General features: G+C 59.0%; 2 protein-coding genes across 2 annotated transcripts; one reads left to right on the top strand and one right to left on the bottom strand.

Annotated features, from left to right (window-relative positions):
• The first annotated feature begins 4,036 nt into the window (after nt 1-4,036).
• LGALS2 (galectin 2) lies at nt 4,037-6,508 on the top strand. Its single transcript, XM_037068092.1, is given in 4 exon segments — nt 4,037-4,468; nt 5,612-5,771; nt 5,937-5,984; nt 5,986-6,508. Coding segments are annotated over 4 exon segments (516 nt in total). The 5' UTR covers nt 4,037-4,259; the 3' UTR covers nt 6,085-6,508.
• A 178-nt stretch (nt 6,509-6,686) lies between these two features.
• Nucleotides 6,687-13,843, bottom strand: CDC42EP1 (CDC42 effector protein 1). Its single transcript, XM_037068070.1, has 3 exons — nt 13,700-13,843; nt 8,754-9,501; nt 6,687-7,842 (listed from the first exon to the last, which is right to left on the bottom strand). The coding sequence occupies exons 2-3, from the start codon at nt 9,214-9,216 to the stop codon at nt 7,241-7,243; spliced, it is 1,065 nt and encodes a 354-aa protein (XP_036923965.1). The 5' UTR covers nt 9,217-9,501; nt 13,700-13,843; the 3' UTR covers nt 6,687-7,240.
• Between the last annotated feature and the right edge of the window lie 239 nt (nt 13,844-14,082).

Here is a 14,082-nt window from a genome sequence, read left to right as displayed (position 1 = left end):
CGTGGACCTCTTCATAGGACTGCTCATGACTTGGCTCACTTGCTTGCTTCCTCTAGAGCTAGGGAAGCGAGGGGGGGCGGTGGGGAGAGAGAGAGAGAGAGAGAGGGAGGGAGAGAGGGAGAATAGGACAGGGCAGGGTGGGGAGAAAGAGAGAGCACACAGCCTTCTGGTGATCTTTCTTTCCGTAACTTAATCCTGGCAGCGACATCCCATTGCTCCGGCTATGTTCTGGCACTCTGTTAGTTAGAACAGAGTCCCGGGTTCAGCCACCCTCAAGGGGAGCCAGTTATTCAAGGGTGCCAACACCAGGGGCCACCTCGGAGGTGGCTGAACCCCAGGGCTTAAGGTCATACTCCTGGAGGTCAGAAGCCCCCCTTTCTACATGAGGGCAGCGTTGCATGCTTTGAGAGTGACTGGGGCAATGGGTTGGTAGCCGAGGCAAGCTTTGCCACTCGCCGGTTGTGTGTGCCCTGGGAACCTTTGTTAACTCTCTGAAAATTGGAGCAATAATAAAGATCAGCCGAGAACTCACTGAGCTTGTTGTGAAGAGGGAAGGAGAAAGCGCTCTGCAGGGTGCAGAAGGCAGGCATTGTTCAGAGAATAAGGGTGGAGATGCAAGGAAGGGTAGATAATTCTTTCTTTCTCTTTCTTTCTTTCGTTGATGTAAACCACACACACACACAGAAAAGTGCACAGTTCAGAAATGTGTCCCTTGTCTTTAAACATTTCTTCCGAAACAAGTGAACTTTGAAGTTCTTTTTACTCTGTGCACTTTCCCAAACCTCCAGTGAGCTAGAATTACTTTTATAATCAGAAAAATACCACCTTTACATGGTGTCGTTTTTGTTGATTGCAGAGTTTCCGTGTAAAAAGCATTTGAGAACTCCTTATCTTGCTAGGGGATTATCACAGCCCTGGGAGAAAGGCTGAGAAGGAAATAATTTCCTTGGGGACAAAATGAGGAAAGCATTCTTCTCTCGGGGCAGGCAGGGGACTGCAGGCGGCGAGCCACCCGTCAGCTCCTGGCACGGGAGGGCCCGAGGCTGGGCCAGCCCCCCTGCACCCGCCCGAAGGCCCCCGCCAGCTCCACTGGAAAAGGCTCCGGCTGGCCAAGCCAGAGCTCCAGGAAAATTCTGCTCTGGGAATCCTCCCTGAATAAGTCGTCACCACGCAGCCAGCCTTTGGGTGCCAAGAGATTTGATGCAGCTGAACTTTTAACAGAAAACACTTAGAGTTAATGTCAGTGCTCAGCGGAAGGAAACTGGTGGAACACATATGGTCATTGAAAGGCGGACTATTTCCCCGACATTAAAATGTAGCTCTGAAACGTGGATTTGTGGTGGCTGAATGAAGTAGGGTCAACAGGCACAGAGAGAGGGGAGTTCGGATACCAGTCCACAGAAAACCGCCAGTGGAAGAAAATGTGTGGTAAGGGAGGCAGGGTCCCTCCTGGTGGGCGGGGTGAAGAGTGAGGCTTTTTATTCTTAATCAATAGCTCTAATCGCCTGTGGTGAGCACCTCCGCTCCATTAGGAATGGAAGGGAGGAGCAAAGCACTTACGTCCCCAACAGCCCTGACCTCAGCCCTCCTGCTCCCTGCCCCGCTTCTGACGCGTTGTCATGGACACCGCTAGGTGTGCTCTTCGAAGCCACCCTGTGTTGCTTTGAAAACTTACACGCATCGTCAGAAAAGTGATGGGTGAGGGGAGAAAACAGAACAAAGGGCTTTTATGGTTTTTTTTTAAGAGTTTATTTATCTTTGGAGGTGCAGGGAAGAAGAGAGGGAGAGAAATATCAATGTATGGTTGCCTCTTGTGTGTCCCCTGCGGGGAACTGGCCCGAAACCCAGGCATGTGCCCTGACTGGGACACGTGATCCTTTGGTTCTCAGGCCCTCCTCGCTCAGTCCACTGAGCTACACCAGCCAGGGCCCATTTATATTTCTCAATCCCTTTACCTTTTCACCCACTCAGCCCAACCCCCCTCCCTCTGGCCACCATCAAAACACAGAACCAAAGACGTGTAAAGAGCCGTTCCACGTCATCGGAAACAAGAAACTCAGGGTTTTACAAGGGGCGTCTCCTGTTCGAGGATGAGGAAGCAGGGCACAGGGGCTCTGGGTGGCCCGCCAAGCTCTCGGGCTCCTTGTGCTGGGATCCTGGCACCCAGGCCAGCTCTGCGGTGGGCAGGCCCGAGGCTGGGCTCAGGGAGCCTGGGGGGTGCTCTGAGCCAGGCAGGGCCGCCTGGTGAGGAGCCTTCTGCCTGTTTGCTCTGGGTGCCTGGGAAGAAGGGACCAAAGTCTCCTATTATGGCCTGGGGGAGTTAATATGTAAAGTCCTGGAGTATAAGCGGGGCCAGGCCTCCAGTGGTCACCACGCCGAGAGCTGCCTCTGGGAGCCACCCCCATGTCGGTGAGATGCTGGCTTCCCCGCCACCCACTTCCTGGATTCACCCACATCTTCACCTGAATGGGGATGGGGTCGCTGGCCCTCTCCAGGCCTCAGTTTACCCTTCTGTAGAGTGGCGAAGTTCAACAGATGGTCCCCACAGCCCTTCAGCACCCAGGCTCTCTGCTCCCTCCACCCTGTGCCGAGCCAGCCTCTTCCCTCTGTGGCGTTGCTGTGCTCATCAGTAATATTCATAAGCAGCAATAATGACAACTAGTGACATCTGCTGAGCTTTAGAAAGATGAAGAAATGGAAGCTTGGAGATTTAAATTGTCCAAGGTCACAGTCTATACATTGCAGGGGGTTGAGTAGACACTCTGAGGTCCCTGATTCTTCGATTTCAAACCTGGCTCTGCCGTAGCTTGCTGTGTGGTTTCGGATGAGTCTCTGCCCATCTCTGAGCTGCAGTGGCCTGCCTTTGGGGAATAGGATCGCAGACACCTCTTCTGGGCATTAGGGGGTGTATTCGTGTCCTGTGGCTGCCCCAACAAATCTATTCTCTTACACTTTGGGAGGCTGCAGATCTAAAACTGGGGTGCTGGCTGGACCACACTCTCTCTGAAGATGCCCTTCTGGTCTCCTCCAGCTTCTGGTGGTGGGCACACTCTGGGGCGTTGCCGGCTCATAGCTGCAGCGCTCAGTCTCTGCCTCTGTCTTCACGTGGTTTTCTCCTCTGTGTGCCTGTGTTTGGGGTCCAAATTTCTCTCTTCTTATAAGGATACCAATCCTACTGGATTCAGGTCTGACCTGAAATCAATAGGACCTGATATTAACTTGACGTCTGCAAAGACCCAATTTCCAAATGGGTTACATTCCTGGGTCCCAGGTGGACTTGATTTTCTGGGAGACACTATTCCAGCCAGTACAGGTGAGGCGCAGAGTGGGAGTGTGACTGGAAGGAGGGTGGGGGTCTGGTGTGGGAAGTTTGGCGCTCTCTGCCCCTCAGGAGGAGCTGCGAGGCCCAGACCCTTCCCTGACTGTCTTCTCGGGTCTCGCCACCTGCGCCCTTGCTTTCCTCCTTCTCTGAGACCTCCTAGGTCCAGTCTCATTCTAGGGCAACCAAGGACCAGGAAGGAGCGCAGCTGGCCCCAGGTCATTCAGCCAGTTGGGGGCGAAGCAGGCACGGGAGCTGGACCACTGGCAGCTGCCCCCACCCCACCCCAGCTTCACTTCTTCTCTCTGGGCCTCAGACTTTGTTGAGGGTGACAGGGACACTAGGCATCCCTACTTGTCCAGCTGCACTCCGGACCAGGGCTAACAATAAGTAACCGTAATGGTGGTCGCCCCTCCGTATGCCTGAGCCCGTGCCAGGCCCAAACACCGTCTCAAATTGTCCCAACCAGCTTGGGGGTGGATGCTGTTACCCTACGGGCCTCCAGGAGTGTGGTCACACAGCTGGCACTCGGCCACTGGTGTCCAGTGAATACACCCAGTTAACCCGTTTTGTAGGTGAGGAGAGTGAGGTTTGGAGAGGCAGTTGGGTGGACATTTCAGACATGACGTCTGGAGTTTCATAGAGTTCCACTTTCGGATGGACCAAGACCTGCGTACCTCTCACGGTCATTCTCTGCAGTAGTTGGCTCCAGGTTTGTGTGGGCACTAAACATCCCTGTGCTGGGGCTCCTGCCAAGGGTGCCATGTCCTTACTGCTCAAACATGCTTGGGAACTGCGAGGTCACCGAGGACCACTCTACCCATTGTACAGATGGGCAGACCAAGATTCCCTCAGCTGGGCCCTATAACGAGGCTGGGATAGATGAGAGCAAAGCAAAAGAGGCCAAAAGGCGGGGCTCTGGCTTTCACCCTTCCCAGCTATGCACCCTCCTGTGGGCAGGGGGAGAGGGAGACCTGGGGCCGGGTCAAGGTGGGGTAAAACTCATGGAAACCGTCTGGGCACCTGCATGGTTGGTGTTTTGTGGACTGCTTCTCCGTTGGTGCAGGGGAAATTTGAGATTATGAACATGGACATGAAGTTGGGGACAACCCTGAAGATCAAGGGCAAGATTGCCGATGGTGCTGATGGGTGAGCAAGGAGGGTGGGGTGGGGAGAGAGGGAGGGTCGTCCACAGACCTGGACCAGGCTGGGAAGGTGGGGACAGGCAGGGCAGCCCTGTGGGATGATCAGAGATGAGAGCGGCCTAAGGCCAAAGGGGTCTTTTTTCCATACTTGCCCACTCCCACGCCCCTCTGGCTTCGTTCCTGTTAGGACCTGCCTTCACACCTGAGGCCCAGTGTGAGGTTCCTGTGGATTTCACAGCTGATGCCTTAAACTCTATTCCTTGGCTTCAACAGACACTGAAGGGACGTGTGGAGAAGCTCCTGGAGCTCTGCCCAGCTCCCCGCGGGCCAGGTGCCTCTATTGAAAACCCAACCCCTGGGGACACCACCCGCTTTACAGAGCCCAGGGGCAGGAGGCCAGCAGTTCACACGCGTTATACCACAGGCGGCCACCAGGGGCGCCAGGTGGTCTCCTTTGCATCCTCTGTTAGAAGCAGATACTTTTACCCACCTGGCAGGTTACAGCTCAGCGCTAGGTTCTTACGTGTGTCCGCATTTCATGGAACTGACTTCCACCACTTTTTGGTTGGGGAGGAGGCAGGTAGATGCGTGGAATAGGAGCCAGGAGAAAACTCACCCCTTTCTCCCACTTTGGTCCCTCAAGGTAACAGGAAAGTGGGGGAGAGCTCTGGTCTGAGGCCCCCCAGTGAAGGCACCCCATGACCCAGAATGTCCCCCTCTCAGGGAACTCCGAAGGGCTCACCTAGGCTCCTGCAGCGACCCTACCGAGAAATCACACAACCCCCGATCGCATACTTCTAATGACAGGGAGCTCCCCACCTTAGGTTGACGACTGTTTGTGGCCAAACTTAATGGGTCTTCGAATAGCTGAAGGCAGCGGTTCTTTCCCCGAGAAGGGGCACTTCTGAAACTGCCACTGTCAGTTGCCCCCCTGTAGAGAGCCTGAGTCCCGTGCTTCTCCCGCACCGTACACTCCAAGGCCCAGTCTGACCACCTTGTCACCTCCCTTGCTTTAAGGCACAGACCTCAATGAATACATCCTTTTTTGGGTGATACTTCCAGCTCGTGGTTAACTAAGACCCTACGACCCAAGCTATTTTACCCAGGGCTAGCCCCTAATCCTCACCTGTGACCCCTTCCCCTGCAGGTTTGTGATTAATCTGGGCCAAGGGACAGACATGCTGGATCTGCATTTCAACCCACGTTTCGGCGAATCCACCATAGTCTGCAATTCATGGGATGGCAACAACTGGGGACAGGAGCAACAGGAAGATCACCTGTGCTTCAGCCCAGGGTCAGAGGTCAAGGTGAGGTCAAAGAGGAAAGGGGCCTGAGGACAATGTCAAAGGGGGAGCTCAGCTGGTAGGGAACCCTGGTCTAGACCAGTGTTGGCACTGTTTGAGCTGCCGGGCACCACCATGGCCCATTTCCAGGGAGCCTCCTGCCCCCTGACACCCTCCCTCCCACTGCAGTTCACCGTGACCTTTGAGAGTGACAAATTCAAGGTGAAGCTGCCAGAACAAGCACCAGCTGACCTTTCCCAACAGGCTGGGCCACAGCCAGCTGAGCTACCTGAGCGTGCTGGGCGGGTTCAGCCTCTCCTCCTTCAAGCTTGACTGAGTGGGCAGCACCTCACAGAGGCCGGTCACCGGCACGCCCAGCCCTGCGCTTCTTCCCAGTCACTCGGGATCAGCAGCCCCTGGGCCCCGGCTCCCCCCCTGCACTGCCTGCCCCTCTGACCCCGTTTTCCTCCCCCAATGCTAAGAATAAACGTAAGAATCCACCTTTATCCACTTTTTCTGCAGCAGAAATTGTGGTTAACATTTCCCATGCATTTTTACGCTCCTGGCTTCCTCAAGATACCGAGGAGGAAGCTCCGGCAGGTCACAGTACTGCCAAGTTGGGCTGGGACCCACTTCCAAACACCTCTAAGTACCAGCTCCTGCCTACCAGTCCCCTGTTATCAGCAGAACAAGTGCCAAACTTCCCTGAGGGATTAGAGGCAGGCACTGGCTCCAGGCACCTGGGCCAGGGGCTGTTCCCGGAACTGTGATAAGGGCTCCCACCTGGGCCCTTATCTCAGGAACATTCATTCCAGCTGGTTATTCATTACCCCTGTCTCGGCCCGTCCGAGCTGGGGTCCTTGGCTTCCAAACCCAAAGCTGAGGGCATTGAAGCAGGCGGAGCTACTGCACAGGTCCCCAAACATCTTGCAGGACACCTTTTACCAAAAAAACCTTTTTTTAATCAGAACCCAGAGGCAGGTCTGGGGTACACAGGAAGGGGGGGGGCCACACCTGATTTTTCTTCCAGGTCTCTGGGACAAGTCAGGGATGGGGTGGGGATGGGGGGGAAGCAGCCCTAGCGAGGGCAGGGGGGCAGCTTCAGGACGAGCCGGGCAGGCGGCCCCTTAAGGAGGAGACAAAGGCCTTGTGTGGTGTGCCCGCTGCCCCCAACTCAGCACGAACAGCTTCCCCAGCACAAAGGCTGCACTGTGAGGCTGGGCCGTCCAGCCAGTGGGGGCGGGGCCGAAGGAGTGCCCCCTGGGTCCCGAGTGGTAGTTGTGAGGAAGCAGGTCAGCCCAGCAGGGCCCTCGGGAACAACCAGGTCCCAGAGCAAGCCTGGCCTCCCTCTCATGTCTGTCTAGAAGAAGCGTGGAGGGTTTGGGGACAACTCAGGTTCTCCCAGTTGTCAGATGAGGGGCTGGCTCTGCACTGGGCTCTTCATGGGTGATGGCCGGAGGGGGGTGCAGGGTCCTGAGCCCACGCTCACCGGCTCACACCTTGACCTCGTCGTCCTCCTCAGCATCGGCAAATGCGAAGGTGTTTGTCTGCACCGTGCTGGGCACAGGAGCCCTGCTGGCCGCCTGGGGGGCCTCCCACTCTTCGTCCAGGCTCTCCCAAGAGGCCCGGCCCTGGGGCAGCACCTTCACCAGCTCCTGCCGAGCATCCATCTCGGTGTAGTGCAGGCTGCCCCTGCCGACACCCCAGCCTGTTCCCCAGTGCCTGCCAGGGGCCATGTCAGCAGGTGCACGGGGGCACTCTCCCACCAGGCTGGACCTTGCCTCAGCTGCTGGGCCCAACCCAGAGGTCATCCCGTTGGGGCAGTGTCCACGGGGTGGAGGGCTTGAGGCTGGGGCGGGGGGATTTGCTGCAGGGGCTGGGGCTGGGGTCTCGGCTGCAGAGGCTTCTGAGAGGCTCATGACCCCCAGCAACTCGCTGAGGAGAGAGGGCCCAAGGTCCAGGTCCAGACGAAAGGACAAGAGGGAGTCCGAGCGGTGAAGCTCAGGTTCGGAGGGGAAGGAACTGTCACGGTCTCGGTCACGAGGCTTTTCTGCCCGAGGCACTCGGGAGATGGTGCAGAACCCGGAGTCCAGGCCTAGAAGAGAAATGGGGAGTAGGGTCAGAGCTGGGGTCCCTGACCATGAGTTGGGGAGGGGAGAGCCAGGACCAACCCCACCTTGCTATCTGGCCTCTAGCAAGTCACTGCCCCCAACTGGACTCAGGCCTCCCATCTTTCCAATATAGGGAACCCCAGTCTCTCATGTGATCCTCCCATCCACCTTGGAAACTGAGAGTGGACATAATCCTTTCCCATTATGCAGATGAAGAAAGTGAGGCTCAGCCGGGAAGGGCTTGCCCAGGGCCATGGTCTGACGTGGTGGAACCAAGCCTGGAGCTCAGGTCTCCTGTCTCAGTTCCCACTGTAAACTTGGCCCTGGACCCTGGTCTTCTGCTGTGACAGTGAACCCACAGTATGTGTGCTGATCACAGGGATTGAACCAGCAGCTGGGATCTGACTGCATAGAAATCACCGATTCAAAGGATGCCCTCCAAAAGTCCAGTCCCTGGCTCGGGGACGATGGCGCTTGAGACAGCACGGTTCCTGTGGACCAGCCCTCAGTGGGGTTACCAACAGTGACCCGCAGAGGGAGCACTAGAGGCAGTCGCTGGTTGTGGGGCAAGGATGCAGAGCGAGGAGTGGCCACCAGGTGGCAGCAGAAACCCTGGTTCTCAGGTGAGCTGACCGGCAGAGCAGAGGCAGCACCTGCCTCTCCCCACCAGGACAGGAAGGGCCTCTGACTTCTGTCCATGGGAGAGGTTTTCCAAATTAGTCAGTGTATTTTGGGGAGTGGGCTGGTTCCCACCCCCTGACCCTTCCCTATTCACAGTCCTGACCTCTATGCTCACTACCAAACTTCTGTGGGGAGAAGACCTCACTTGGAGGCTTGGTTGAATCATTAAACCCTCTGGGTCTCGGCACCTAGGGCAGATGACCCAGGCCCTCACCATAACTGGAGTGGCCGTCCGTGGAGCCGGCCGGGCTGCTGTTGAAGCTGAGCTTGCTCACCACGAGGCTGTCGTAGGCAGCCTGGTTGAGCTGGGGGAGGGAGATGGCGTTCTTGATGATGGGGGAGACGGCAGGTGGAGCAGGTGAGGGCGACGGCGGGGAAGCTAACCGCCGGGGCGGTACCCCCACTCTGCGCACTTGCTGTAGCTTCTTGGCCAGGAAGCTGCGGGGTGAACGGTGGGTACCCCGGGAGCTGCCCCCGTGGTTGCTGAGGAAGGAGGTGTCGCCAAAGACATCCCCACCGCGGCCCACATGCATGGTGTGTCGGAAGTCCCCGAGTGGGGGGCTGATCATGTCTGCAGTCAGCCGCCTCTTTCCCTGAGAGCTGGACACCCAGCCCACGGGTGACATCTTGCCCAGGCTCATGATGGGGGCTCCTCCAGCCCCCTGGGGGCCCGGCATCAGCCCTGACCGATCACAGCCGCTGGTCCATGCCAAGCTGGGGCATTCGGCGGGTCCACTTCTCCCTTCTCTCCTTTCCAGTGCCAGGGGGTGGACGGGGACCACTCCTATCTCCTCCTAGGTGCTTCCCCCAAATGCCGAGGCTGCTGGGGGTCCATGGCTGGTCTCTCCCTGAGGCCTGGCTCCTGGATCTGAGGAACCAGCTGTCGATGTTCTGTCCAAGAACAGAGCAGGCACGAGAGGTGTCTCAAGCATGGACAGCCCCTCTTTCACCCACGTGGAGACCTGAAAGAAAGGCAGAGAGGTGACAGGAGGCCTGGGGGGCCCTAGGGCCACATGGGAACAGCTAAAGAGAATCCACCACGACAGCCGACAAGGGCAGTGCGGGGCAGGCAGGCGCTAGGCAGCGAGTCACCGACAGTGCGGAGCCATGAAGGAGCCCAGGAAATTCGGAGCGGTGCACTCATGCGTGCGTGGCCATCGCACAGGGCTGGGTGTGGAACACCTACTCCCACTATGTGCCAATGACTTGTGTCCATCACTTACTCGACCCACACAATGGCCCTGAGGGAGGCACACGTCAGGGGAGACCCGAGGCCAAGGAGTGAAATGACTTGCCTGAGGCTACAACAGGGGGAACCGGTGAAGCAGGGCCCCCTAAACCCTGATCCTGTGAATCCCACGTTACTCTGCCTCCCGCTGGCAGGTGGAAGAAGTCTGCCTCTCCTTTCTCTGCCTGTTAAATTGTCTTCCCCTGGGACTGGCCAGGAGGGAGGGGGCGCCCAGCCAAACCCTTGTGGACGGCTGTGTAAACAACTCACGCAGAGGTTCCTCAGGGCCCTCCCACCTTCAAGGTGCTTCCTGAAAAAAGGACCCTGTGGTCCGAAGTGCCTTTTTCCAGATGTCTCCTGCATGCCCGGGGCTCTGAGAAGCTCGCAGGAAAGAACTTTATCCGTTCGTCACTGGTAGGTGGGAGCCTTCGGTGGTACCCAAAGCTATTCCCTGGCCAATCCCTCCCCTCCTGATCTCCCACCACCCCAGTCTTCTCTGAACTCCCCTTGGTCTGACCCTGGCCTTGCTAGTGTCATAGGAAAGGCAGGCTGAAGGACACCTGTGGGCCCCGGGTCCATCCCCGGTCTTCCTGCAGCCCAGAGAAGGGCCCCACTTGCTCCAGGTCACATGAGAAGAGCTAGTTGAGACCTGAACTCAGAGCCTGACTCACGTAGCCTTTGACTGGTGGCTGGAGCCCAGTCTCGTCTCCCCAGATTGGCGGCGCCCTTGGAGGGTGGGGCACCGGCCTGGCTTTCCCTGCCTTCCTCCTTCCCAGCACCCGCTCCGTGTCTGCGCACAGCCCCAAGCATGGTCACTGCCAAACCGATACTGGTTCCATCAGATCCTCAGGCCGCAGGGTAACCTTCATGCGACATATCACCCCTTGCTACCTGCCAAGGGGGGGATGCGCAGGGATTCAGGGGTCTCACCATGTGACCTTGGGCAAGTCACTTACCTCTGTAGGCCTGGGACCTCAGCTGATAAAAGCTGATAAGAATCCTTAACAAGAACACCTAGATCTGAGTGTCAAGCTTGTTTTTTTTTTTAACTTTACTGCCACCTCCAAGCATAAAAATCCCAATACTGCCCTTTGAATGTTATTTGAAATTCAGAATTGGTTAAATAACAAGATAAAAACAAAGGAGGCGATAGAACAAAGCTTGCTTTGTTTTCCAACTACATTCTCTTTCCTTCCCACCACCCGATCCTCCCCCAACCCTAACTCCTCCCCTGGGGGGGGGTCTGAATCATCCCTTCCCCTGGCACCCCTGGCACCGAGAAGCCCTCGTGGAATGTTTGCTGTAGTTAGGAGGCACGCTGCCATTGGCCGGCCGTGCCGTGATGTCACCGGACAGCCCTGCAGGGCTGCAGGGTCAGCCCATGTCACAGGCAGAGCCAAGGTGCAGAGGGAAGGGGCTCGGCCAAGGTCACACGGCAGGCACGTGGCACAGGCTGGGTTTCCCCGTTTTGCAGACCAGGAGTGAATGTTTGGAAAAAGAAACTGGGGTGGGGGCCATTCTGAAATGTCATGTGGTGGGGTCACTGTGTCTGCCATGGGGCCACCCCCACTTCTCTCCTAGCCCCCCAACTCCCTGGCTTCCTGAAGCAGCCCTCCTCTCTCAGCAAAAGGGGCTCCAGCTCCCATCGAACCCCCTGTGGCCACTGTGACTTGGGAGAATAGCTTCTGTCCCAATCTTGCGATGATCCCACCTCCCAAAGGGCACCTCCGAAGGTACCCGTGGGCACCTCCAAAAGGTCTCCCACTGCCCGCTGCCGTAGAGGGGCCCTGCCACACGGTGGGGCTGAGGGCAGGGCACTAATCCTGGGGACCCGTTTTCCCCAGGTGGAAATAAGAATAGCCTCGAAGGCTGCTCTCCCCCCCAAGGCTGTAAGAGTGGAAGGGGCTGTGATTAAACCCCCAGAAGCTGGAGCAGGGTGACTCGGTTCAAACCCAACATCCTCATACCAACAGCTCTCATTCTGGGGACTCTGGTGGCGGCTGTTCGGCACTTGGTGCTGAGCACAGGGTACGGCTGGCGACCAGGTGTGCCCCACCTGGCCCCGGAGTAAGCAGGGCTCTGGGCACCCTGGTGCAAGGCCTATCTGCCCTCACTAGCCCTGGCACACCACCTACTAATTCTCACAACACCCATTTTACAGATGAAATAAACAAGGTACGGAAGGGAATTAACTTGCCCCGGGCCGCACAGCAGAAGAGGCGGTGTGGCTGGGAACCTCCCAGGATTCCACCAACGTCAATCAGCAGTAAATGCCAGGGGGCCGTGAAGACCCCAGAGGAGCGGTGAAAACCCCAGGGGCATGAGGGAGAGTTGCTGGAGGAGCGCCGCCAGCCCCTGAGCAGGGGAAGGGCAGGTCTGGGAGACAGGAGACTTAGCTCTGCAGGTTCAGTGTGCCTGTGTCCCAGCCTTGGTGTCGCAGGAGTCCTTATGTTTACCCTTCAGAAGGCAGGCCAGGGCCCACGGAAGTTTACTTAGTGGTGGTGATGACTGCAAAGACGAGGTTTGAGGGGCCAGGCCGGGATTGCGTATTGGGAAACCAACAGGGGCCGCTGTGGAGACGCATGTGGCTGGGGGTGAGGGTCTGGGAGGGGGTGAGGGTCTGGGAGGGGGCGAGGAGCGGGTCTGACTGCCGGGTGGGCTGACAGACAGGCCGAGGCAGCCGCACCCGGCACTCACCTGGGAGTCAACCACAGGCTGCGGGGTCCGCCAGCGGCGCCGCCCCTCACGCAGGAGGCCTGTGGCGTGCTTACCCGCCAGTGTCCCCTGGGTCACACCGCCACTCCCGAGGGACAGCGGGACCCTACCTTGGTTAGAACCCCCGGAATAGGAGGTTAGCTCCTTGGGGACCTGGCTTCTCATCCTCCTCAAATGCCAGCTGTTTGAAGGGGGTCAGATGTGGAAAAGAGGAGCAAGCTGTCCAAAGTCGCCGCGGGGACTCCGGACTAGGAGCGGGTTAGGGAGAGGGAGCGCCGTCGGCCGCAGGGGAGGAAGGAAAAAGTGGTGAAACAGAGAGACGCTCCCAGCCCCACCGCCCCAAGTCAGCGCCAAGTCCGCCGTGCGCTCGGCGAGGCGCAGCGGCTGCGGCCGGGACGAGCCTCCCACAGACCTGGGCCCCCGTCCCCGCGCCCCGTTTTGCGCCACGGTGGCCACCAGGCCGGTCCCTCCGCCTCTCTGAGCCACAGCGCCCCGGTCTAGAGCGCGGGCTTCAGACTTCGCGGGTCTTGTGTGGCTGGGGCAGGCACAGACCACGCCGAGGGCAGCCGGGACTGGAAGTGCGGGAGAGTCTTTGGTCATAAAACATTCCCTCTGGGGGAAGCAGGTTCGAACTCAGAAGGTCGCTCCGGGGGAAGGGGACAGCCAGCTGCTTGGGCTGGAGGGGAACCGGCCGGGATGACCTCATCTGCTGCTCGGGCCTGGAATGCAGCGGTTGGGGAGGGGGCAGGGTGCTTGGTCCGTCTCCCCAGCGCTGCCCCCCCGCCCCCCCCTCCGCCACAACACACACTTCCCGCTCTCCGCGCCGGCCAAGGAGCCCGACATTCCAAGACATTGCCCCCTCCCCGTTCCTTCCCTTCCCTTCCCTTCCTTACCCAGGGCAGGAAGGAGTACAGACAGCGCTCTGCTCGCCCCCTCCTCCTGCCAGCTGGTTTACCGCTCCCCCATTTTTCTGTCCCGCTCCGTTCGCCGGGAACAGGGCAAAACCACCCAAAACTCAGGAGTGTCCCTGCGCTGCTTCGCGCCCAGTGCTCCAGGCCTTCCTGTTGGCACCCGGGCGCCTTCGGCAGGAGGGCCCCTTCCCCCAACCCCATCCCGGAGAGCCTAGGAGGGTGCAGAGTCTTCGTGGGCGCTGTGTCCCCTGCGCCGCGTCCACGCCCACCCGGGGCTCGGGGACCCGCGGGCCAGCTCGTTGTTACCTTCTCTCGGCGAGCCCCGGGGCTGGGGACGAGGGCGGACTCGGCGGCAGTGGCGGAGGAGGCAGCGCGTCGCGGCGCGCAGCCGGGGCGAGTCGCTGGGCCGGTCTGCGCCGCCCTGGCCTCGGGCTCCGCGGGCTGGCTCCGGGGCGGGGGCGGGGTGTGAGCGCGCGCCCTCCTCCCGCCCCCGCCGTCCCGCCCGCGGGCGGGGCCCTCCTGGGCACCCAGCACGCGGCCCGGAGCTGCGGCCCGAACTGGAGGGGGAGTGGCAGGGCCGCCAGGCCAGCCGTCAGGGCCAGGAGGAGCCAGGGAATGTGCGGACTGCCTGGCCGGGCTACTCGGGCTGTCTGCAGCCAGGCCCTGCCCAACCAGATCTCCGCGTGTCC

The sequence above is a fragment of the Sturnira hondurensis genome, unplaced genomic scaffold (assembly GCF_014824575.4).
Source record: "Sturnira hondurensis isolate 20B ecotype Veracruz unplaced genomic scaffold, ASM1482457v3 Scaffold0017436, whole genome shotgun sequence".
Lineage (NCBI taxonomy): Eukaryota > Metazoa > Chordata > Mammalia > Chiroptera > Phyllostomidae > Sturnira > Sturnira hondurensis.
Note: the sequence above shows the minus strand (reverse complement) of the source record. Positions and strands in the feature narration are given on the sequence as shown.